The 23,612-nt window shown below is 41.3% G+C and overlaps 1 protein-coding gene across 1 annotated transcript in view; it reads right to left on the bottom strand.

The window, feature by feature from the left end:
* itgb5 (integrin, beta 5) overlaps positions 1–22,611 on the bottom strand; it is a 68,225-nt gene extending 45,614 nt beyond the window's left edge. The window contains exons 1-8 of the mRNA XM_024006355.2: positions 21,975–22,611; positions 21,325–21,410; positions 20,657–20,864; positions 17,860–18,109; positions 15,236–15,404; positions 12,748–12,909; positions 2,378–2,473; positions 2,114–2,203 (exon numbers count right to left, since the gene is read on the bottom strand). Coding sequence (XP_023862123.1) covers positions 2,114–2,203; positions 2,378–2,473; positions 12,748–12,909; positions 15,236–15,404; positions 17,860–18,109; positions 20,657–20,864; positions 21,325–21,410; positions 21,975–22,056 — 1,143 coding nt within the window. The 5' untranslated portion in view covers positions 22,057–22,611. The remainder of the gene's footprint in view (positions 1–2,113; positions 2,204–2,377; positions 2,474–12,747; positions 12,910–15,235; positions 15,405–17,859; positions 18,110–20,656; positions 20,865–21,324; positions 21,411–21,974) is intronic.
* Positions 22,612–23,612: the final 1,001 nt, after the last annotated feature.

Raw genomic sequence — 23,612 nt, 5'->3', positions numbered from 1 at the left:
TCTGTATATTAGAGCTGGCACAGAGGTTCCCTGGTGGTTTCCATACTATTTGAATGTTAAATGCTTCCAGTACCCCTGGCACTGGATCCACTCAGAACCACCACAACTCAGCATTTTAGAATGAAACCAGTAAGAGCCTGTTATTTAATCTGTTAGCAGGCAGGGTGGAAAACAGAGAAAAAGATMATTGGAAAGAGCGTAAAATGCCTTGGTTAAGCAAGATTTATACAGTTCATTCTGTCTTTTGTAAACTTCCCCCAAACCCACAGCGGTTCGGTTGGCATGGATGGATGTGGAGCGCGTGCGTGTGTGTGCCATAGCGTGGCTTTGCTGCTACATGCCAGCCTTATCTGTACTTTATGTGCGTGTTCACTCCAGCGCATAAAAGCTACAGAACTGTGAAAGGGGGTAGTCAGAATCATGACCGACTGACAGATACCCATGATTGATCTATGCCCTGTTTTGGTCTGTATTGGAAAAAGAACACAATGAACTGATAACAAAGTGTGTTGAAATACCTAAATGCTTATGTGTTCAAACTTCACAATACTCAAAAAATATACAATTATGATAGAAACCAAATGTGGTGCCATCTGCCCATTGTGTAAAGTGAATAGAATGTAGGCTACTTGGTATATAGGGGTGGCAGGTAGCCTAGTGGTCAGAGCGTTGGGCCAGTAACCGAAAGGTTGCTGGATGACATCCCTGAGCTGACAAAATAAAAATCCCACTGTTCCCTGGTAGGCCGTCATTGTAAATAAGAATTTGTTCTTAACTGACTTGCCTATTAAATAAAGTTTTTTAATAAAAAAAAAATATATACCATTATTATCAGTTGTAGACTCAACTCGTGTCCTTAACTATGCAAAATCAAGTTGTAGTTCCTCTCAACCACAGAAGGAAAAAATGCTTGACTGAAAAAAAAACACAGCTTTATTGGAAAATATTTTGGGGGAAAGTTAACTAAAAACAGGCAAATACTTCGGTTTAAAAAAATTCAAAATACATGGAGAAAGAGATTGGTTCTTCCCTTAAAATGTTGTTCTCTCTCAACTAGTCAACAAAAGTGAATTATATAACTGCTTTCCTGCAGTGCATTAAAGGCTAAATCTGCCATTTCAACAGTCTCACTGCCACTTTGTTTGGTAAGCTGAGGTATGGGGCTAGAGAAATGTAGCCAAACCACTCTCAAATCACAGACTGTGACTTTAAGATCCCTAAATAGCCAAACCAGAGCCACAGTGTCAGAGTACTTACTCAGTGATCTATGGTCAGGTTTTAGTCAACAGACCACAACACAATAATACAAGACAGGATGATTCCATGCTTTGAGAATGGATTATGAGAGAGTGTCTTCTGTGACAATTATAAACACTAACGTCAAATTATAATTCAAGACCATTTGAGGCCCCTGCTTAACTTTGGTAGAACGAAGATTATACATTTATCATGACCCATAAATTTAAGATTGGTGGTTCTATTTTTTGTTGATCTTTCCATAAATGTGAACTGTAAACGAGGACAAGATGTAAATCTCCTAGCACACGAGTCTATAGCCGTTTGTGTTTAAAATACACAAGAATCCCTTCTAGAACCCTTTTCAGGCCCTTTGAAAACCCTTCCTTCAAATAACTGGAAGAATGGAATCTATTTCCTGTATGGAGGGGACTGGGGTGTAGCAGCACCACAGTGTCTCAGGCAGGATTTGCACCATAAACCTGCTTCTTCTTCAGTAACCATAAAGTGCTAGTGCAGAGTTAAAGACAGTGCCGTAGTGTGACCCAGGAGTAGAGTAAACCCCATATCACCACAGCAAATAGAGGGGCAGGGTGAGGGTCTCCATATCCAATGCTAAAGCATAAACATTCAACACTTCCTCTTGTCCTCTAGAGACCGGGGACATGTTCAGTAGGCCTCACAGTTTTGCAATGGAAAACAAAAATGACAGGTTCAGGGTATACCGGTCTGTTTCCCGGTTTCAAAACGTGTTCAGCCAACTGTCAACCAACATCCATTTCAGAAGAGGACCGCTGAGAGACTCTCTTTCCCTCTCAAGCGCGCACACACACACACACCCTGTGCTCTAAATGGGAGAGAACGCTCCTTTACTTACATTGTAGGCGTTAACAATGAGTTGGATGATGTTCTTGGAGTCCTGATCCAGAATCTCCACTGTAGTTCCAGGTATCAGTGCTGTGAAATTCTACATAAATATCAGATATTATTTTTTAAATTAAAAGAAACAAATATAACAAAGCAATTAACACAATATCAAAGGCTACCATACACACCGAAGTGTACACACCAACGTGTACACACTATACACACAGCTACTCTCAATCCTGAACATAAACTTATATAACAAAAAAAAATGTACCTTGTAAATGACATAGAGCCTTTTAGTCACAGCGAAGATGAGATAGATGTTGTTCTCCGCCAGCTTCTCTCCCAATAGGGCCAGAGAGGGATAGTCCTGCAGACAGACAGATAGATATGCATGGAAGAGGATGTTAGAGCCATTTCAAGTTCTCATTAGTTTAGCTTCTAGCTCACCCAAAGAAGGGAAGTCATTGCGCCTCTGATTCCAGTATTGTCTTTACATGAGTCCCCTGACATTTCATTTTTCACCAGCAGAAAGAAGTAAAGAAGCCAGAAGTGATTTAGACATATTTATTTACAGCTCTGCACAAGAGCTGTGGATTGAGGAGCGAATCCTAACTTCCACTTAAGTCAAAGATACACTATAGTCAAGGCATGACCGAGTGAAAATGTTTAAGCATTTAAAAAGCAATCACTTTATCTCAATCAGATCAGATTTTTTGTCTTCATTAGCCTTTATCATTGTGTACATACGAATCAATCAACAGTGAGATTTACAGTTGAAATGAGCCGCGAGGTTCACCGGTTTTCCTGAAAAACACAGTGCTGTTCTGGGAAGCATCCATTCTTCCATCCCACATTCAGATGAGATGAGGGTAAACATACTTAGCCTGTTTGGGGATTACACAAGCTGAGGATCCATTGGTGTTGAAGTCTTTGATTTGTGTTGGAGTACCTCCACTGAACTTAATGTGTTGAGACGTAACATGACTCTATCGAGCCCAGAGAACCAAATGACACACAGCAGAACAGATCAGCAAATAACTAGAAGAAAACGTTGTGATTCCAAGAGAATTCAAAAACTTTAATTCACTTAATTAATGTTCATATCATGGAGTTGGATTGGTTGAAATGAGCATGATGTTTATTAGGTTTTTATTGCATTAGTTCTTCAGACTTCAAATAGTGCTAGCCATGTAAACAAACTAGATATTTTTCTGCACGGTTTATGTGATGCAGTCTCATCCAAAATCCAAAACCTTCATTTCCAAAACAACAAAAAAGTTATTCACGTGGCTTGAACCATTTCTTTATGTCCTCGCTTAAGACTGCTGAGCTCTCCCCCTAACTGCTGTCTAAATTACCTCTCAACTAAGCGAACTCCCAACTAAGTCAAGTTCCCTGAGTTCATTAAAGCTTTACATAGAGCACCCTATGGCTGTCCATAGATAAGCAGCAGCAACAAGATGAAGTGAGTTCCCAATAAAGTCAGTTGGACCTCCACTAGGAGCAGAGCCAGGCAGACTCAGGGAACTAGCATACCTCAGTTTACATTGCATTCCTCCTTACCTAAATCTAGCCTGGCTCTGGCCATCATCAAAGAATCAGACCAGCAGTTAAATGCTTTGTGTCTGGAAGGTTGAGTCATTGATGTTAGCTTTACCTCAAAGCAATCCATCTGGACCAAGTATATTCTTGAGAGCTGCTGCTTCAGTAGGGAATTTGAGCCTAGTAATATATTACACTGACAATGTGGATAAAAAATAACCATCTCAAATAGGTTACAAGGCATAGGGAGGTTTGACTGTACTCTATAATTGTGTTTGTGTGTATGTGTTTAATAACATAGCTAATCATGTTGTATACTGCTGTACACACCTTTTCTATTCATATACTGTCCATACATACATATTTATATTCCGGACTCTGACATTGTTCTGATATTTTTTTATTTCGTTATTTAAATTTTTGGGATGTGTGTGTATTTTTTGGTATTACTGCCCTGTTGGAGCTAGAAACATAAGCATTTCTCTGCACCTGAGATAGCATCTGTAGAATACGTGTTAGCAGCCAATAACATTTGATGTTATAGCCGAGTTGTGTTATAAGCTAGCTCTATATTAACCATGTTACAATGTCATGTTATAGCTCTAGAGTAACCATGTTACAGTTAATGATGTTATAGCTCTATTTTTCTTTTATTTCACCTTTATTTAACCAGGTAGGCTAGTTGAGAACAAGTTCTCATTTGCAACTGCGATCTGGCCAAGATAAAGCAAAGCAGTTTGACACATACAACACAGAGTTACATATGGAATAAACAAACATACAGTCAATAATACAGTAGAAAAAGTCTATATACAGTATGTACAAATGAGGTAGGATAAGGGAGGTAAGGTAATAAATAGGCCATGGTGGCGAAGTAATTACAACATAGCAATTAAACACTGGAATTGTAGATTTGCAGAAGATGAATGTGCAAGTAGAGACACTGGGGTGCAAAGGAGCAAGATAAATAAATAAATACAGTATGGGGATGAGGTAGTTGGATGGGCTATGTACAGGTGCAGTGATCCGTGAGCTGCTCTGACAGCTGGTGCTTAAAGCTAGTGAGGGAGAAATGAGTCTCCAGCTTCAGTGATTTAAAGAGTAACCATGTTACAGTTGAATGTTATAGCTCTAGAGTAACCCATGTTTACAATGAGTTTATAGCTCTAGAGTAACCCTGTTAAAAAAGATGTTATAGCTCTAGAGTAACCATGTTTAAAATGATGTTACAGCTCTTCAGTAACCATGTTAAAATGAGGTATAGCTCTAGAGTAACCATGTTACAATGATGTTATAGCTCTAGAGTAACCATGTTAATGATGTTATAGTTTTAGAGTACCATGTTAAATGAGTTACAGCTCTAGAGTAACTGTTAATGAGTTATAGCTCTAGAGTAACCATGTTAATGATGTTATAGCTCTAGAGTAACATGTTACAATGACGTTATAGCTCTAGAGTACTGTTGAGTTATAGCTCTAGAGCACATATGTCAGAGTCAAGGCCCGCGGGCCACATCCGGCCCGCGAGAAGGTTTTTTACGGCCCCTGGGATGATCTTGATTTATTATTAGAACCGGCCCGCAGACCGCAGCAAGCCGGCAGCCCGCAGATCTTTTACACGCACCAATACTACATTTCCCCACAATGCAACGGTGACGCACCGAGCAGTAGGCTGCTTCATTTCAATATTTATTGGCACAGCAGTCGTCAGCATCACAGTAAAATTAACTTTCAGATACCCATCAAAAATGGCAAAACGGAAGGTGGACACTGAGAACCGGGGTTTCAAACAAGGTGGGAGTCGGAGTATATGTTCACGGAGGTAGCTGGAAAACCTGTGTGTCTTCTGTGTGGAGAAAGTGTGGCGGTACTGAAAGAGATAATCTGAGACGACTTATGAAACGAAACACGCGGACAAAAACAAGAATATGGACATGGAACAAAGGCTACAAAAGGCAGAGGAATTAAAACGAGGCCTCAAATCTCGACAGGCTCTGTTCAAAAAAGCCAAATCACAAGGCCAGGCTGCTGTCAGGCCAGTTTTATTTTGGCAGAAGAGATCGCTAAATCAGCCCGGCCATTTACGGAGGGGGATTTCATCAAAAACTGCATGATTAAAGTTTGTGACGAAGTTTGCCCAGAAAAAGGCAACTCTTTTTAAATGTGAGTCTGAGCAGAAACACCATTGCCGAGAGAGTAGACCAGTTGTCCTCAATCTAAAAGAGCAGCTTGTGAAAAGGGAAAAGATTTCATTGCATATTCCTTGGCTGTGGATGAGAGCACCGACATTTCGACATTGCCCAGTTGTCAATTTTCATCCGCGGAGTGGACTCCAGCCTAAGCGTGACAGAGGAGTTTTTGGCTTTACGTCCTATGCATGGCACAACTACGGGGCAGATTTGTATGAAGAGGTGTCAAGATGTGTAAATGAGATGGAGCTGCCTTGGGAAAACTCGTGGGTTTGACAACCGACGGAGCACCTGCGATGTGTGGACACAGGAGCGGACTGGTGGCGAAGATACGGGAAAAGATGCAAGAGGAAAACGCGACAGGTGAGCTGACAGCTTATCATTGTATCATACACCAGGAAGCGTTGTGCGGTAAAGCCTTGAAAATGGAGCATGTAATGAGCATCATCACGCGCACAGTTAACTTTATCAGAGCCAAAGGTTTGAATCACCGCCAGTTCAAGGCATTTCTGACGGAGTTAGAAACGGAGCATGGTGATTTGCCTTATCACACAGAGGTGCGATGGCTAAGCCAGGGAAAGGTGCTTCAAAGATGTTTCGAGCTTCGTGAGGAGATTTGTCTGTTCTTGGACAGCAAAGGAAAGACACAACACAACTCCGAGACGAATTGTTCTGTGTGAAATGGCTTTTCTGTGTGACATTACGAGTCATCTGAATGCAATGAACTTGCAGCTGCAGGGTCGGGATCATGTCATCTCTGATATGTACAGTACAGTGAAGGCATTTAAAACCAAACTGACTCTGTGGGAGACGCAGATGCGGAAAGAAAATTTGAGCCACTTTCCCAGCTGCCAGACCATGAAAGAGAAGCTCTCTACCAGTGCGTTCCCGAGCGCACAGTTGGCTGATAAAATAGGTATGCTTGCCGCTGACTTTCGACGCCGATTTGCTGACTTTGAAGCACAAAAAAGCAGGTTGGAACTGCTCGGTAACCCATTTGCTGTTGACGTGGAAAGCTCACCACCAAACCTCCAAATGGAGTTGATTGACCTCCAATGCAATGATGCACTGAGGCAAAATATGCGGCAGTGGGTGCTGCGGAGTTCGCCCGTTTCCTCCCCGACACAATGCCCCAGCTGCGCATCCAGGCTGCTCAAACGTTGTCTATGTTTGGCAGCACATACCTGTGTGAACAACTGTTTTCTTTGATGAACCTGAACAAAACATCACACAGAAGTCGACTTACTGCTGAACACCTCCACTCAATTCTGAGGATTTCCTCACTCAGAGCCTTACCCGAACATTGATGAACTTGTGGAAAGATGGGACACCACCAAGTATCACCCTCAACCTCAAACAAGTGAACATTACTGTGCAATCACATATTTAGAGTTTTTACTCAGTTCAAGTTTAAAAGTTAAAGTTTAATATTTGTTTTCACTGCATGTTACTTCTCCTTAAACAAGTGTTGTTTTTGATTAATAGATTTTTGCACTTTATTTTATTGTATTTCAATCCAATTATATTTTAAAAATATTTCAGTTGAGTGGATGATAGAAAATTGCTATTATTTTTTTCTTGTCTTGAAGTATTTAGCCCACTTTTGCTAAAATAGAAAATATAGGCTACTGATGGTGCCTTGATACCGGTTTCTTTCATTTAATGTTCATGTTATGGGGATTTTTATATAAAGGAAATTTGTCTTTTGTGTCTGTTGAAAATAAAGATTACTGACAGAGCCATAAGAAAATATTGCTTTATTTATCTGATCATATTGGAATATATTGTTAGGTTTTCAGTAGGTTCAATTAGGTTCACTACTATATGCGTCATTTAAAATTTCAATGAACATTCGAACAGTCCGGCCCTCGGCTTGTAGCAAAATTTTTTATTTGGCCTCCGTCCATTTGACTTTGACACCCTGCCTAGAGTACCATGTTAATGATGTTAAGCTTAGAGTACCATGTTACATAGACGTATGCTCTAATAACCATGTTACAATGCGTTATAGCTCTAGAGTAACCATGTTACAAGTGATGTTATAGCTCTAAGAGTAACCTGTTACAATGACGTTATAGCTCTAGAGTACCCTGTTAATGATGTTATAGCTCTAGAAGTAACCCTGTAAAATGATGTTATAGCTCTAGAGTAACCTGTTAAAATGTTATAGCTCTAGAGTAACCTGTTAAATGATGTATAGCTCTAGAGTAACCCTGTTACAATGATGTTTAGCTCTAGAGTAACCATGTTACAATGACTTATAGCTCTAGAGAAACCATTTAATGCGTTATAGCTCTAGAGTAACATGTTACAATGACGTTATAGCTCTAGAGTAACCATGTTACAATGATGTTATAGCTCTAGAGTAACCCTGTTAAATGATGTTATAGCTCTAGAGTAACCCTGTTACAATGATGTTATAGCTCTACGAGTAACCATGTTACAATGACGTTATAGCTCTAGAGTAACCATGTTACAAATGACGTTATAGCTCTAGAGTAACCTGTTACAATGAGTTATAGCTCTAGAGTAACCCTGTTACAATGATGTTATAGCTTAACAGTAACCATGTTAATGTTATAGCTCATCAGTAACCATGTTAATGTTATAGCTATACAGTTAACCATGTTAATATATAGCTCTACAGTAACCATGTTACAATGATGTTATAGCTCTACAGTAACCATGTTACAATGATGTTATAGCTCTACAGTAACCATGTTAAATATGTTATAGCTCTACAGTAACCATGTTAATAATGTTATAGCTCACAGTAACCATGTTAATAATGTTATAGCTCTACAGTAACCATTGTTACAATGATGTTATAGCTCTACAGTAACCATGTTAATATGTTATAGCTCTACAGTAACCAGTTACAATGATGTTATAGCCTCTAGAGCAGTGGTCACCAACCTTTTCAAGCCTAGATCACATCCTAAGTACAAATGTAAATCAAGATCTACCACTTGCAAAAAATGACTAAAAAAGAAGCCAATGTAGTTCCACTTTGACATTCTTTATTTTGTACCTGTCAGTCACAAGCAAAGTATTCATGTAATTATACAAGTAGTATAATCAGAAGGGCAAATATTATTCAACTTTTTATAACAGTCATGTTAAATGTTTCAATATTTCCACAAGCCTATTACTCATTCACCATTCATACTGTATATAACCTCAATAATCAGTCAATTACAGGCCTAAGCCAATCATGTACAGTACTGTTTCACTTTCCCTTTTTGAACATAGAATACAGATATCCTTTTGTAAACAATAGAGCCTACAACAGATTCTCAACTGGCAATACTCACTCAGATGGGGTGGATGAGATCCCCCCCCCCCCCACACACACACATTCAATGTGATGGCTGTGATTGCACACTATCAGCAAGTGCTCTGTAGTCTGGCTCATAGTTTGACATAGCAAGTCTGACACTGTCTGTGAGATGTCTATTAGTTAGACAAGAACTGTTCTTTGACTTGATTATTTTCATCTGTGAAAAAGCCATCTCACAGAGATATGTTGATCCTAAGTAGGCGTTCATCTTAAGCGTGCCATTGTTTACAAAGCACCAAAAGTCTGTCTCTTGATCTCGGTTTCAACTCAATGTAATTTTGCACTCCGATTGGTAAAGCAAATACTTGCTGGAATTTGGCGGACATCTCCTAACTCTCAATGGGGAGGAAAGGGTTTGAGATAAATGCAACAACCTCCCTTATGTCATTTAACTCCTGAAAACACCTGTTGAATTCGGGTGCCAGTTTCTCCAGGTGGGCACAGAATTCATGCGAGAGAAAAGCATCTGTTTCCGATGTTTAGCGACATTTTCTTCAGGTTTGGGAAGTGCACTAGCCTTCCTTTCCTCAGCTGAGATGCCCACACACCCACCTTGGCCTTAAAAGGCATTGACAGCGCTGATCATGCGTGCCACGTCTTTGTCTTGTCCCTGAAGCTCATAGTTGAGCTCGTTCAGTTTTGCAGTTAAGTCCGTGAGGAAGTCTGGCAGCCATGCATCATCAGACAGTTCCTCATTTCGTGACTCCAGAAATGATTTGATCTCGGGCAGCAAGTCAACAAATCGCTGCAGTACTTTCCCGCGACTCAACCTCCTTACGCAAGCGTGGAGAATCAAGTCACCGCTCGTAAATGTCCTCACCTCTTGTCCTCCCTTTTAATGGTAAAAGAGTGAGAAAAGCCTCCTTAGTAGTTGAATCCTTAAAAGCCATGCGAACAAACACAATCAGCTGTGCAGTCATATCCTGGGATTCGTCAAATTTCAGCGAAAAGCAATCAGTGATAAATCCTTGAGCACTTGTTGATTCACGTCATCCGATAAAGACTCTACCCTTCTTGTCACAGTGGCTGAGCCATTTTAATGTCCTTTGTTTTTTAATTCAAATTATTCTTTGAATAACGTCTCGGCGGCAACCGCCATTGCCTCCTTGTATATCTCTCCATCTGTGAACGGTTTCTTATGTTTAGCCAAGAGATGGCTGGCACGGAAGGATGCCTCTGTTGCAGCCTTACTTTAACCTTTCGGTTTGGTAAAAAGCGACTGCTGTGCTTTCAATAGACTTGAGCTGGTCAATTTTCTTTGAACAAAGCATGCTCTTTAGCAGGTAAATGTCTTTGACCTTGGGGTGGATGCTGTTGTGGTGCAGCTCCACATTATCCCCTTTTGCTAGCGCTACAGCCTGGTGACAAATCAGGCAAATCCTTTTGTCCTTAACGACGAACAGAACATCGTGTTCCCATTCTAAATGAAAATTATAAGTTTTTTGCTTTTTCCTTTGTGCCTCCGCCATCGTTTGATAGCATCACAACAAGTGTCTGTGCTAGTTAAGTAGGGAGTCAGGGATTTCATTTGTCAGACATTAAACCTAGAAACGATTTGATTGGCCAGATATAGCCCTCCCCGCACCTCGACCACCATAACTACACACAGGGCTCACACATGACACATTTGAAATTCAATTCAAAAATAATAAAAACATTGACATTTGATTTTTCCCCCCTCTGATTTTTAAAACTCCTCGCGATCAACTTGGAATGCTACCAAGATCGACTTGTCGACTGGTTTGGCGACACCTGCTCTAGAGATATAACATCATTGTAACATGGTTACTCTAGGGCAGTGGTCGCCAAACCAGTCGACAAGTCGATCTTCAAGGCATTCCTAGTCGATCAGCAAATATTTCTGTAGAAAAGCCAACAAACGATAAAGGCTTGCGCTCCTTTTTAAATCGTGTTGAGTCGTTACCAGTAGGTGCACTTGATTCAAAAGTCCTGCGCACCGGGTAAGCAAAGTGTTCCCATGAGACAAACTCCGCCTACCCGGTGGACCGGCAAATCTGTGACTAAATCGAGTGCACCTACTCTGCTGCCCGTCGCATAGCTCAAATCACCTTGGCTACGGAGCTTCCATGACACGAACCCAAACCGGCTGCACGCGTGCGCCATTGTGCATAAATGTATTTTGTCCCCCCCACACCAAACGCGATCACGACACGCAGGTTAAAATATTGTAACGACCCTGGGTTTATAAGCGCAGAAATCGACTGCCGCACGAGCATGCTTTTGCGGCACAGTCGATAGCGCGCCGGACCTCGGGCTAGAAGGTCGAAGGTTCGAGACCTGCTCCCTGCTGTTTCATTACAATATCAAAACAAACTCTGAACCAATTACATTAATTTGGCGACAGGTCGAAAAGCATTAAACATTTATGGCAATTTCGCTAGCTAGCTAATTTGTCCTATTTAGATAGCTTGCTGTTGCTAGCGAATTTGTCCTTGGATATAAACATTGAGTTGTTATTTTACCTGAAGTGCACAAGGTCCTCTACTCCGACAACTAATCCACACAAACGGTCAACCGAATCGTTTGTTATCTCTCCTCCTTCCAGGCTTTTTCTTCTCTGGACTTTATATTGCGATAGGCAACTTTCATAAATAAAGTGCATTACCGCCACCGACCTCGTTCGTCTTTCGGTCACCCACGTGGGTATAACCAATGAGGAGATGGCACGTGGGTACCTGCTTCTAGAAACCAATGAGATGGGAGAGGCAGGACTTGCAGCACAATCTGTGTCACAAATAGAACTGACTTCTATTTTAGCCCTTGGCAACACAGACGCTCGTTGGCATACAAGCAGTTTGGGTGCAATAATTGAATAATATAGATTACTACATTTATTTTGCAACACTTGTGCACAGGACACGAGCGGTGTAGTCAGCCTGTGACCCTGGCCACAGCCAAGTTTAAATAAGCTACTAGCCTACATAAGATTTAATAACTTTTAAAACCATGGCCAGAGAGATTGTCAACAAATACAGCAAAGAGATGCTGTTTTTATGAGTGAGTTCATGTTTAAATTTATATTCAGCACGTCACTGTTTTTATTCAAAACTATTACAAAAAGGCGCTTCTCTGTAGTTCCGCTCGGGCTGCAGCTGCAATGAATGAGTAGCCAAGTATCAATAGCCCTGCATTTTATTATTATTATTAGCAGCTCGTTGTGTTGATTTTAATATTAAAGAATATTTAACTTTCTCTGGTCATAGGAACAACATGAATTTGTGCATGAGGCAGATGCGGTGCGACTCGAGTTTCGCCATCAGGTGGAAGACAGTGTCCCCTTTCTCTGGTCAGTCTCACCGGAGGAAAAGATTCCAAGTCGGAAATTCGTGCATCTTTCTAGAGCTCTGACCTGAAGATCACTGACGTCGTCCTCTACAGTTATAACCCTGTAACCCTGTTACAATGTTATATCTCTACAGTAACCATGTTACAATGTTATATCTCTACAGTAACCCTGTTACAATGTTATATCTCTACAGTAACCCTGTTACAATGTTATATCTCTACAGTAACCCTGTTATAGCTCTATAGAAACCATGCCTCGTCTTACCATCTTGGTGGAGCTGCTGTATTCGTTCTTCTCATTCATGTGGCACTCCCCATCATGGGGCTGGACCAGACCTCCCAGTTTACCGTCCAGGGCCAGGTGAGGCACATCATCTGTGGCAAACACCAGCAGGTGGAAGGCCTCCTTCCTCCAACCTATCCTCTCCTGCACAAGGGAAGAGATGGTCACTTCACTGAAAGTTTTAGAGACACCTAACTGAGGTGTAAATTAAAGCTAATTTATGCTTGATCCGTAAAATGTGGCATACGGAGACATGCAGAGGCTAAATCAAGCTCCGTTCCGTATCGCGCCTCTCAAATTCTGTAACAATGCGGAGTGCTCCGTATTGACATGATTGGTTGATAATAGGTGGGGGCAACTTCTTTCACAATAGCTCTGCTCCAGAAGCACAAGATAAAAAGCCCTGACGTCTGCATCGCAGTAAATGCTGAATGGCCAATGCAGATGTTGGATTGACCATGCAGCGCCTTTTAGTCTCCTCCAGTTTACAGTAGGCAATTATAATTTTAACACCTTTATTTAACTAGGCAAGTCAGTTAAGAACAAATTCTTATTTACAATGACGGCCTAGGAACAGTGGGTTAACTGCCTTGTTCAGGGGCAGAACGACAGATTTTTACCTTGTCAGCTTGGGGATTCGATCTAGCAGCCTTTCGTTACTGGCCCAATGCTCAAACCACTAGGCTACCGGCCACCCTATGTAGTTTTGTACTTTGGTAAATGCACAGGGGATCAGACCATGAAATCAAGACAGAAATACAGGCTTGATAACAACAAAAAGAGACAAGTTCATTCTAACTGAACCTTGATAGATTATTGATTGAAATTGATTTGATATATAACTGTACTATAAAGCCTTTATAAAGTGTTTAAATATTTTACAATGTAAAAAGAGCTTGGCAAAACACAGCTGACATAAGATCCCAGAAATGTTCCATATGTACAAAAAGCGTATATCTCACAAATTTTGTGCACAAATGTTTACATACCTGTTAGTTACTAAAATAGTAATTTTGTCAGAAAGCATAGGCAGCAGCTGTACAGAGATGAGATTATTTGGAATGGTCATCAAATAAAATAAATATTTTATTAAAGTATTGTGAATAAATTATGGTTAATAAGTGATAAGCAGCAATGGGCAGTCAACCATCATGGACCTTTTTAAAAATTATTCTGTATTGTTACAGCATTCAACCCACATAATGCAATTATTGTCTAACTGAAATCGACCTCAAAATGCACTAATCGCTCTGCACTACTAGCTGTAAAGAGAGTCTTTCCTGCCCCTATAAAACACTATCACTTCATCATTATCATTACAAGGAAAGGAAACTATCACTTTCCACAAGCTTGACAACCACATACATAAACAAGGAGAGTAGCAGGTGTTTTATCCAGAACAAGGTCATTATCAATGGAAAGCAGAGGTCAAAAAAAGTGTAGCAGCAAAGAGAGCATTAGTCTCTTAACACAGTGCTGAGTAAGGCCATAACACTAAACAAGCCTGACCTTTCACCAGTGTTTAGGAATAAAAAGGCATCCATTTGTGATGCCCAGTATATTATGTGCCGCAGTACACAATAGAAAGAGATGTGGGTTGGCAGTTGGCATACAGGGCCCTTTCTGAATAACATGCTGGAATGATAGATACATTCAACAAACCTGCCATGCTTCACGTGTGTTTTGGCTGGAGTTGTAGTTAGTATGTATGACAGTCATGCAACCATGCCCATTTGATGTATATTTTGTTTTACAGGGAAACAAAGAGGCACAGATTTAGCTGAATATTCTACAATGGTCAGCAATGCAAATGATTCATCAGTCAAAGTAATATTCTGACAACGTAACTGAGTGAAACAAACATATCAAGAAAGTATTGGCGCAACCGCAAAACAGACTGCCTATCCAAGTTTCTGTTACACCAAATGACATGGTAGAGTTGGGAGGGAGTCATTCTCTTCCAGTAAAAACGATTAACTCCCGCTCAGCCAACAGCGCAACACTGTGATATGACTGGGCCTGTTTCTGTTAGTGAGTGGTCTCCTTGTTGAGCAAGCTGCACCTGACTAGACATCCTGTTCAACCACCAGGTGCTTTGAATTAACAGACTCAATTAACCCTAAATAAATCTCCAATGGACTTGTGTTCATTAAGCACAAAATTGGGGGGGGGGGGGGGGGACGAACAGAACAGGGAGGACTACCTACATTTAGTCAGTAATAAATGCTCATTTTCGTATTCCATTGTGTGTGCTAATGAACACAACCAGGGCCTCAATCCATCATGTCTACCTGACTGACAGCTCACAGGAGAAAACCTAAAGGGACTTGACTGACAGAAAATCTGGTCCTGATTGGTTAGGGTTAGGTCAGGGTTAGGATTAAGGTTTACGATTAAGGTTAGGGTCAGGGTTATAGGTTGGCATGCCAGCCAGTCACATCCCATTAATCACACCCCGGTCTCAGCTCACCTTACAGACGGCAGCCTGTAGGATGGCGTCGAAGCCTCCCTCCGGAGCGTCCCTGTTGCGAGACACCATCTGTTTCTGCACCTCCTCGTTGAAACGATCCACCTTGTCAGTCAGGGAGAGGAGGTGGCGGAACCCGAAAGAAGGGACACAGTTGGGGAACAGCTTGTATCTGTGGAGAGGGAACATTTTAAATAAAATTATGCTATGTATGTAACAGACCTGGGTTAAAATAGTATTGGTTTTCTGTGTTCGATTGAGCTTGTCTGGCACAGTGGAACCAATGAAATAGTGCAAACCCTGCCCATTTGGCACCTCCACACAGGCTCTCAACCAGGCAAACTATTTCAAATACTGTTTCAACATTGGTCTGTTGGATACATTTAACATGATATAATGCAGTTTCCTCAAGAGGAAGACCTCAGTGACATTCTAACACACAATTCATCCTGGAGGAAACATATCCTTTGGGGCACTTGATTGTTTTGGCAAGGGCAGAGTTGTGTTGAGGACGAGAGACCCAGACGGCATGATCTGTCCTCTGCCCCTTTAACGTTTTCCTGCAGTACTGGCTCTTTGACTGACACACAGTCCACACACAGGACCCAGGGCATAACCTAGTTGGGCAGTGATGCGTGATGATGGCACTAAGTAAGTGCGGCGTAATCTCACCTCCGGGGCAAATGTGGTGTGTGATGTGTGGGCGGCTGCTTTCAACCTCTATGTTCTATTCTGTTCCCTTTCAGCCTGCCTGCCTGCCATCATCATTACATTTACATTTAAGTCATGTAGCAGACGCTCTTATCCAGAGCGACTTACAAATTGGATCATCCACAACAAGCCTCAGCATCACTTGGTAAAGATGAACAAAAATGACTGTATTTAATTCAAATACTGAGCTATAGTGTATGCTCAAAAACATTTGGAAATTAGATAATACAATTGCTTAACAAGTATACTTTCTTCCTCCAAAAAGCTAGGGGTCAAAATTGACACCGCTGTTGTCAATACCTCACCTTGCTGAGCCTTTTTCTAAAATGTTTTATGAGTTGGAGAACACATTGGGAGGGATGTTAGATCATTCCTCCATACAGAATCATTCTATATATTTGATATCCTTCATCTGCACTTATAGACATCCCTCAATTCAAACCACAGGTTTTCAATGGGTTTCAAGTCCAGACACTGAGATGGCCATTGCAAAATGTTGATATTGTGGAAAGTTAACTTCTTTGTGGATTTGTGTGTGTGCTTAGTGTTATTGTCTTGCTGGAAGATCAACTTGCATTTTCAGTTTCAGCATCCAGGCAGAGGTAAGCAGGTTTTTGGCAAAAATATCTTGGTACTGGGTAAAGTTCATGATGCCGTTAACCTTAATAAGGGCCTCACTCCAGCGGAAGCAAAATAGCCCCATAACATCAAAGATCCACCACCATATTTTACAGGAGATATGGGGTTATTTTCTTTTCTGCATTCTCATTTCGATGCCAGACCCACCACTGGTGTGCGTTGCCAAAGAGCTCTATTCTCATGTCATCAAACAAGTGTAAACGCCTGGAAGTTTGCTAAACGGCATTGGCACTTGGATTGGTTAATGGCATCATGAACTTTACGCAGTACCAGGATATATGGTCAGATGACATGAAAATAGATCTTGAATTTAAGGCAGCAGTCCAAACAGACCCAATGTGTTCTTCAACTCATAAAACATTTTAGAAAAAAGCTCAGTACAGTTATCTTCGCAGGGTGAGGCATTGTTCGCTGCAGCTAGCAACTTGAACAAGCGGCAAACACTCTGGACAGTCTTCATTCAAAGACTCAATCATGGACACTCTTACTGACAGTTGTAGCTGCTTCGTGTGATGCATCTTGCCCTTTGTGCTGTTGTCTGTGCCCGATGTTTGTACCATGCTGTGTTGTCATGTGTTGCTGGCTTGCTATGTTGTCGTCGTAGGTCTCTCTTGCTGTGATGTGTGTTTTGTCATACATATACACACACACCTATTTATTTTGTTAATTTTTTAAATACCAGACCCAGGAAGCCTTTTGCTAGGCCGTCATTGTAAATAAGAATTGGTTCTTAACTGACTTACCTAGTTAAATAAATAAAAGAAAGGTATTGAAAACAGGGGTGTCAATTTTTACTCCTACCTTTGAAAAGAAAAAAAGATGACTTCTTAAACAATCTCTTTTTCTACAGCTCAGTATTTGAATAATTATTGTATACAGTCATTTTTCTAATCCTCATTGAGGGAGTCTATCATTTCAGACCAGAGTGGACAGGGTCAATTACCTCTTTCACAGAAAWTTTTTCCTGAACTGTGAATGATATAAGAAGATATAAACTGGTTAGTGAACTGACACAGTCTTTCCCTCTCTCACACTACTACTCTAGTTTTAGAGGAAGACCTTCTAAGCAGTGCCCTCACTTCCATTTTAGTAGAAATACAGCACCTTGACATACATACTAAAATATTGATATTACACTTGATCCTAGATGAAATCCACAAAATCACAACATGAACCCAAATTATTTCAGCTGCACTCCTTATTAGATTCACAAATCACCCAAAAACACATGAGTGTGCTCTTTGCAGTCAGTAACAATGCCCTTCCTCAGTTCTCACCCATTGCAGGGGTTGTCCTGGTACTTGGTGGCCGTGTAAGAGAATGGTGACATGTTCTTGTCCACGAAGGAGCCAAAGCCCAGTCTGAAGTTTGAGGTGAGTTTCCTCATCTCGTCAGCCAGCTTGGTGCCCAGGTTCCTGATGGTGTCCAGGTCATCCTTCATGGACAGAGACAGGTCCATCAGGTAGTACAGGTCAACAGGGTAGTCCTCCACCTGACGCACCTGCACTTCGAATGATGTCTGGTCACCTAGCGGGAGGGGGAAATTGATTTGTGCCATTGCTTTGATAGGTTTACAAATCAAAACAGCATCCTACATTTTCCCTGTACAGTGGGTTGACTTAATATTTTCTAAGACAATAGTGGCTTTTCCCCCAATTATACTGAACAGAAATATAAAACGCAACATGTAACGTGTCAGTCCCATATTTCATGAGCTGAAATAAAAGATCCCAAAAAGGTTCCATACCAGTGGCGACCCGTCATTTGAGACCAACATTTGGGGGGAGGGGGGGACTTGCCTGTTTTGGATGTTATTTTGGCATTAACACGTCACATATCAGTTTGCAAACAATGTAAAAAAAAAAATATATCATTGAGTTAATAAAGCCGCATACAAACATGGTCTCTTTTTTGTTTTCTTGAGTAAGGCAGAGAGTGTTGCGCAGTGTTCTGTCACTCATCGGGGTCGGGGGGGGACACACACACACACACACACACACACACACACACACACTACGTCACCGCCAAGTCTAAAGGTAGAGCTAGAAAATGCTATCCCCTTATGTGCTGCCATAAAGTTACATAAGAAGTGTCCATCCAAGAAGGCTCAAGGTGAGAACTTGTTCTCAACTGGCCTACCTGGTTAAATAAAGATGAAATATATATATATATTATTTTTTTTAAAGGTTATTTGCCACAGTTAAAATGACATCTACAGTAGCTTTGATTGGACAGATCATGTCAACATCATACTTTCAAAATCTTAGCTAGCAGTCATGAATCAAGTCGAAAATCTACTGCAAGCACCATAAATACAGAGAATGCCAGACTACGATGACAAAATTTGCCCACGAAGGACCGCCGCACCACCTTCCTGTTCAAGTTAGCACAGCACAAGGGGAGTCCAAAAATGTATTTTATGTTGCTGCATAAATTATGTAATATGCCAGGGAGATATGTATACTGTAGCTTAGAAAGTAATACTAAGCGTATGTTGTGTGGTAAGATCTTAGTAGCCCATGTGCGTCAACCTAAAAATGTTGTCTATTTAACCCTCTTAATTTCGCCTACTGTTCTGACTTGGTGGTGCACATGTAGCCTATAACCGGTTTTAGAGAAATGTAATCATTGAATATTGTAAGAGCTTTCATTGTCTGCTTTATATGCACTCTTTATTTATCCTACGGTTCTAACTTGGTGTACAGGGAGAACACTAAGAACGGCCCATGTTCTGAATTCTGTTGCTGTACATTTCAAAAGTGCTAAACAAATAGTTAGGATGGACATAGTAAGTATATCTCGCTCATTAATGTCTTAGTCGAAATTAAGGATTGCCTCATCCGCTCGTCGTCCCCTTATGCCATAGTTTGTACATCTCAATTGTCATTATATACCACATTTGTTTAAGCAAGTCAGCCATGTTTTTTTCAAAGGCAGTAAATGAGGCTGAATTAAACTGTTTCGCTGATAGCCAGGTGTAGCAGTGGTAAGATGTTGGGACTGCTGTTGGGACAGCTTTATGTAGGCCTTAACAGTATGTGGGCACCTTTTGTCACCGTTATCATGCAATTCATGTATTGTTTAGTGTTGTGGCTTTGCTGGCATGCATTCCACTTATATGTTTTTGCCCCACCAAGATTTACATGCTAAAATCGACACTGTTCCATACGCACAAAAAGTTTATTTCTCTCAAATTTTGTGCACAAATTTCTTTACCTCCCTGTTAGTGAGTAGTTCTCCTTTGCCAATATAATCCAATCCAAGTGTGGCATATCAAGAAGCTGATTATACAGCATGATCATTACACAGGTGCACCTTGTGCTGGAGAAAATAAAAGGCCACTAAAATGTRCAGTTTTGTCACACAACCCAATGCCACAGTTGTCTCAAGTTGAGGGAGCGTGCAGTTGGAATGCTGACTGCAGAAATGTCCACCAGAAGTGTTGCCAGAGAATTTAAAATGTTAATTTCTCTACCAATGCCGCTTTAGAGAATTTGGCAGTCCGTCCAACTGGCCTCACAACCGCAGACCATGTGTAACCACGCCAGCCAGGACCTCCACATCCGGCTTCTTCACCTGCGGGATCGTCTGACACCAGCCATCCGGACAGCTGATGAAACTGAGGAGTATTTCTATCTGTAATAAAGCCCTTTTGTGGGGGAAAACTTGTTCTGATCGGTTGGGCCAGCATCCCCAGTCTGGCTGCTAAGTGGGTGGGCCTATGCCCTCCCAGTCCCACCCATGTATGTGCCCATGTCTGTCATGTGAAATCCATTAGAACCTAATGAATTTATTTCAATTGACTGATTTTCCTAATAGAAACTGTAACATGTTGCGTTTATATATTTTTGTTCAGTAAAGAAATGTAAACAGTGTTCCATATACAGCTCATGTCTCTCCAACCTTTGGTTCAAACACTGTTACCTTGGCAACACATTGTGCTCTGAGAGGGTTGATTCTCTGTGCTTACCTGGTCTCATACTGTGCGTACAGTAGCCAACTCGTCTATCATTGTCATGACATAGGCCTACATGGCACAACAATACTGGATCACTAGGCTAGTACTGGGCTTACCTGGTCTAAGACTCAGGGAGATCTTCTGGGGCATGATCTGGATAACATCATACTGGGTAGGCCCGGAGCCTTTGGAGCTGAGGGGTTCGCTCTTCACTACCATGGTTGTGCTACTAGGACTCTCTATGTTATGGGCCTCACAGCCTCTCTTCTGTAGGTTCTGACTCAGGTCACATCGCGACGTCAGGGTCCTCGCCCTGCCAAACTCCTGAGGGAAGAACAAACTAATGACACCTGTCATGCAATGTAAAAGCTAGAGTGCACACTTGTCTGCCTCTCAGCTTTAGTTGAGTATTGGTAAGCGAAATTAAAGGATAGGGGGAATCTTGTACATTTTTATTTTTGTTCTGTGAGACAATTGTAGGTCTGAAAGCAGGTGTAGACAATCCACCATGTACAGAGAACACCACTAATTCTAGAACTGCACAGGTGCACTCCTACATCCTGTTGGCTCATTAAACATGCTCAGGAGTGATGAAAGCTTTTCGTTTTGCATGTGAACTCTAAACAGTACACAACAGTATGAGAGTCCTCACCTCACACTAAAACAGCTATTGGGTTCAGTATGTCACATTTTGAAATTTTGTGAGAGTATTACTAATCTTACCACCACAGTGGTGCATTGTAAGTAAACCTAACCCTTTGGAGGAGTGAGGCACATGCCCTACCTCTTGCGCGCACCAGGCGCAGCTCGGAGAGATGAGGAGGCATTCTTCACAGGATGTCGCGCTGCCACTCATACAAACATTGAGTCCTAATGAGAAAGTAGTAAAAGTAACCAAACAGAATCTCTGGAACAGTGTTGATCATTCATTACGTTAGATTTCCAGACAATCAAACTCACGAGAACATACATGTAATACACACATATTATTTAGTTTTTTTTCTTATTCAAGCGCAGGTGGAATATGGCAAATTACAATTGAGATAATTTCCTCCACGTCAGCGTGAAACAGTGCTTAAATCGATTCAAAGGTCTATGATCGAAGATCTTGGTTTAGAAATAGCCTTTATTATTCAAACATGGATTCACACTTCAATGCAACGTGTCAAACATTTGAAATAGATTGACAACCACAACAGGCTATTTAGTTCTCACAGGGAAACAATCGAGTGTGTATGGCAACATTGTTGCATGAATTTCACGGCTACTATAACAATTGTCCCACTTTTAATACACTATAACAAGCGACTGCATACGAAAACTAGTCTTCTAGAGCACTTCTCCGTGGATTACAGCCAGTATAGGCCATTAAGAACACGTTTCGAGAATAATGTTTTGCTCCTCAGTTTCAAGAAGAAAAAAATACTTTCTTACCTTGTGCAACATTGTGAATAAATATTTCCAGAACCATGCAGCCAAAGGCTGTACGGTACACCAACTGCCATGGGCGCCACATAATTTCCTCGCAGTGGGTCCGATATTCAAAAGTCTATGTTTGTGAAGTTATGGCACTGAAGTCGGCAGTCGAACCTCACTTTAGATCCAGGTTCTGTCTGCTCGGTCGGTGAAGACTAGTGAACCACTCTCTTTGTCCATTTGAACTCCAGCAAAGCTAATCGGCCTCATAATGTAAACGCGACCTCCAAACAAACATTACAATTCATTGTCCTTCTGAAGAATTCCGCACAGCAGGAGCGAAACAATATTTTTCAATGTTGGGTTTAAGGAGTCAAAAGCTGTGATTTTTGCAAGTAGTTATGCAGAGCCAGTTTACCATGATGTCCGGGGATCACTCATAACTGACACCATTGGTTATTGTTTTCCATTACTTTTCAAATGGTTATGAGCCCTTATTTTTGTGCAATAATTGCCTGTCAAAATTAGTTGAAAGTAGAAGTTCGGTGTAAATGTAGAATATAATTTCAGTTTACTAGAATAGTTTTTCCCCTAGCAAATGTGTGTTAATCAGTCTCTATAGTTGCGAATCCAGCCGCTAGTCTCCGCCCATTCATTAACCCCATAGAGATAGACAGAGGAGTCGTCTCCATATCGGTGCCATTATAGCGCCTGTGACAGCATGGGCGTCGCTATTGAGGCTACAACCAATAGGAACCCCACCCAGCTTACTACTTTAAAATGGCGGAAGCACGGTGGAAGCCCTCAATGGTGCTACCCATGCTAAATTTGCCTTTTGGCCACTAGAGGCCTCTATCATTTTCTATGGTTAACCCTTTAGTTTGTTAACCACCTCAGATGACTTCAACACGTTGCATTGACACAGATAACAGACACATATCCATGTTTGCCAGGCAGCGCAACAACAGTCATTATAAACGGGGTTGTTCGAGCCCTGAATGCTGATTGGCTGACAGCCGTGGTATATCAGACCGTATACCATGGGTATGACAAAACATTTGTTTTTACTGCTTTAATTACGTTGGTAACCAGTGTATAATAGCAATAAGGAACCTCTGGGTTTGTGGTATACGGCCAATATACCACGGCTAAGGGCTGTATCCAGGCACTCCGCGATGCGTCATACATAATAGCAGCCAATTGCCGTGTGGTTGCCATAGCATAATAGGTCACAATTAAGGGTTTACTTGACTGCCATTTGAAGGGAATAGGCTAATTGAGAATATTCAAAAAGGTTATTGGCCCAGTCTAAAAATGTATTATCCCAGCAAGTATACAGCTAATATATTGATGGAAATATATTGATGCACATTCAGAAGTCACTTGTCTCTGTTAAATTACAAATCCAATTTGTAAGTCGCTCTGGATAAGAGCGTCTGCTAAATGACTTAAATGTAAATGTAAATTATGTTACCACACGTTAGATACAATGGAGCGTGCATAGGGTCTAGGTGAACGGAAAGGCACTGGAGCAACGAACCGCCTTTGACTGTCTCTGCCTGGCCGGTTCCCCTCTCTCCACTAGGATTCTCTGCCTCAAACCCTATTACAGGGGCTGAATCACTGGCGCTCTTCCATGCCATCCCAAGGAGGGGT

Source organism: Salvelinus sp. IW2-2015, linkage group LG2 (genome assembly GCF_002910315.2).
Source record: "Salvelinus sp. IW2-2015 linkage group LG2, ASM291031v2, whole genome shotgun sequence".
Classification (NCBI taxonomy): Eukaryota; Metazoa; Chordata; class Actinopteri; order Salmoniformes; family Salmonidae; genus Salvelinus; species Salvelinus sp. IW2-2015.
Note: the sequence above shows the minus strand (reverse complement) of the source record. Positions and strands in the feature narration are given on the sequence as shown.